The 2,738-nt window shown below is 37.1% G+C and overlaps 1 protein-coding gene across 1 annotated transcript; it reads left to right on the plus strand.

The window, feature by feature from the left end:
- Nucleotides 1-412: 412 nt before the first annotated feature.
- On the plus strand, nucleotides 413-667 carry LOC122725955 (40S ribosomal protein S27-like). Its single transcript, XM_043963324.1, has one exon. The coding sequence runs from the start codon at nucleotides 413-415 to the stop codon at nucleotides 665-667; it is 255 nt and encodes an 84-aa protein (XP_043819259.1).
- The last annotated feature ends 2,071 nt before the right edge of the window (nucleotides 668-2,738 follow it).

Here is a 2,738-nt window from a genome sequence, read left to right on the forward strand (position 1 = left end):
AAGAGTCCTGAGAGTTAAGTGCTACAAGGATTGAGGTTGGCTAAGGAAACTGAATTTCAAAATGATTAAGTGACTTGACCAGAACCATACAATTAGGATCAAAGCTCTAGAATTGGAAGGGACCTCATGGGTCAGATAGCCCCATCCTCTTATTTTATAGACCAGGGCAGGTTAAAATTATTTGCCCAAGATCACACAGGCACTAAGCATCAAAGGCAGGTCTCAAACCCAGGGCTTTTGACTTTTGAGAAAGTGTTCTTTGCATAAAATGTTAGAGGTGGAATTTAAATTCAGGTGTTACCTCTAAAGCTCTTTCTGCTATCTCTCATCCTTACACTTCATCTTAAGAACCCTAGCCTCAATGGAAGTATTCTAAGGCCACCCTAATGGTGTGCTGTCTCCCCGTGCCAACATGCCTCTCACAAAAGATCTCCTGCACCTCTCTCCCGAGGAGGAGAAGCGGAAACACAAGAAGAAGTGTCTGGTGCAGAATCTGAACTCGTCTTTCATGTATGTAAAGTACCCGGGCTGCTATAAAATCATCACTGTCTTCAGCCATGCACAAACAGTGATTCTCTGTGTTGGATGCTCCACTGTACTTTGTCAGCCTACAGGAGGAAAGGCAAGACTTACAGAAGGATGCCCCTTCAGAAGGAAACAGCACTAATGACTGAATCAAGATGAATGAGGAAGTGTAAAGAATAAAACAAATTTGGTACCAAAAAAAAGAATCATCTCTGGGGGCAGCTAGGTGATGCAGTGGATAGAACACTGGTCATGGATTCAGGAGAACCTGAGTTCAAATCCGGACTCAGACCCTTGACACTTATTAGCTGTGTGACCTTGAGCAAGTCACTTAATCCCAATTGCCTCACCAAAAAAAAAAAAAAAAGAATCATCACTGGTATTTGTGTCTAGGTTGGGGAGGGAAGGACAGAAAAGATGGACAAAGAAACTTTTGAAAAAAGTTTTATTTCTCCCACTAGATTATTATTTGGCAAAAGTCACACTTTTTTGTGGCACCAAAATTCATTAAAATCTCTGGTCCAGGACTTCTTTACAAGAGGCCAACTAGTGATGTTCATGTAGTTTGGGTGAGGTGAAGCATAATGCTTCTGGCTTTTCTCTAACCCTGGGCAGAGGGCAAAGGTTTGACTAATTTCTATTAGCAGCAAAGGACTTTTATTCCCCTCTTGTCTTTGTAATTCTCTAGCTTTTTCTTGAAAGATTGAGGGATGAGTTTGCATATCCATACATTCCATGGCAGGGTTATAACTGAGAAGTTTAGGTCTATGAGAATATCCTAAACCCCTTTTAAGGACAAGATTTGTTGAGAGAAAAGAAAGTTTCCTGTGATGTTCTTTAGGTCACTCACACTGTAACATTAATATTAATATTAATATTAAAATTATTATGTGTTATCTAAATTGATCCTTACAACAACTTTGACAGGTTACTGCTATTATTTCATTTGAAGGATGAGGGAAAAGATAGAGAGACGTTAAAGGACATGATCAATGTCACTTAGATAACGTGTCTAAATCGGGATTTGAAATCAGGTGTTTTTAACTTCAAGTCCCATGCTCTCTCCACTGATTCATCTAGCTACCTGAAATGAGAGGTTTAAACCACATGAACCCTGAGGTCTGTTATACTTTTAGATTGATGTTCCTATGATGAATTACTTTTATACTAAGACTACTGTTCCTATTTTCTGAGCTAACTCAAGGCCCAGGTAATTCTCTAGAAAGCTGGAGGCCAAAAGTTTGAATCATTTCCCTTGTCTTGGAAAAAAGCAGAGATGGGTCCAACTCAATAAGTTCTTTGCATCTATGGAAGAGGAATGAATGGAGAAGGGAGATGAGGCAAAGAGGTAGTCATAAACCAGGATAATTCCTTACACAGAGGATGGCACAGATATTTTAAAAGTAAATATCCCTTAAGGTATGTCTGTTTGTCTGTCTGTCTATCTATCTATCTATCTAATCTTTTATATAGAATAGTCTATTCATTTGTATTGTCCTTAAAAATTGAAAGTTTCTAAACCCAATTAAGTGGTTCAATTTAACTAAAACCATGTGTCAGCCCATATAGCTGTTTATTCCTTCACATAACTAAGATGTTTAAAAATAATTTTAATCCCACCCAAACTTTTTAAACACATATGTACTAAAATTAATTACCCTTTTTTGATTCTTGGTTCTCGCAAATTACATTATTTTCAATATTTATAGGAAACTTGAGTTGGTGGAAAAGAATATTTATTCATTATTCCAAATCCCATTATCCTAGAATGGAAATACTTATGTGAGCATATTGTTTCAAGAAGATAGCATGATCACAATTGGGGGTGGAGGGATTATCTAGTTAAGGAATTCTTTGGCTGGGATATTTTCCATTGTTTTCCTTCATTGTGGTTTTGAAAAAAAATTGGCATTAAGTATTCACAGGTTGATGGACGGTGTCCTTGATATAATCAGCATGGGCTCCAAATTCTTGGGATTTACATATTAAGGAGACAAAATTGACTAATCCATTTTTTCTCTCTCTTATTTTGTTGAACCTTGAGGAAGTTTTGGTATCCCTTTTTTAAAAAGGTAGATTATTGCCCTCCTTTTCTGTTCCTATTCAGATTCACAGAATGGAACAAAATAATTTGCTTCTTAATTTATTTAAGGCAGAGAGAACCCACTCCAAGTTATATTGCTTGGTGTTTTAGATGTATCCCAAGGTTATTT

The sequence above is a fragment of the Dromiciops gliroides genome, chromosome 4, assembly GCF_019393635.1.
Source record: "Dromiciops gliroides isolate mDroGli1 chromosome 4, mDroGli1.pri, whole genome shotgun sequence".
Taxonomy (NCBI): Eukaryota; Metazoa; Chordata; class Mammalia; order Microbiotheria; family Microbiotheriidae; genus Dromiciops; species Dromiciops gliroides.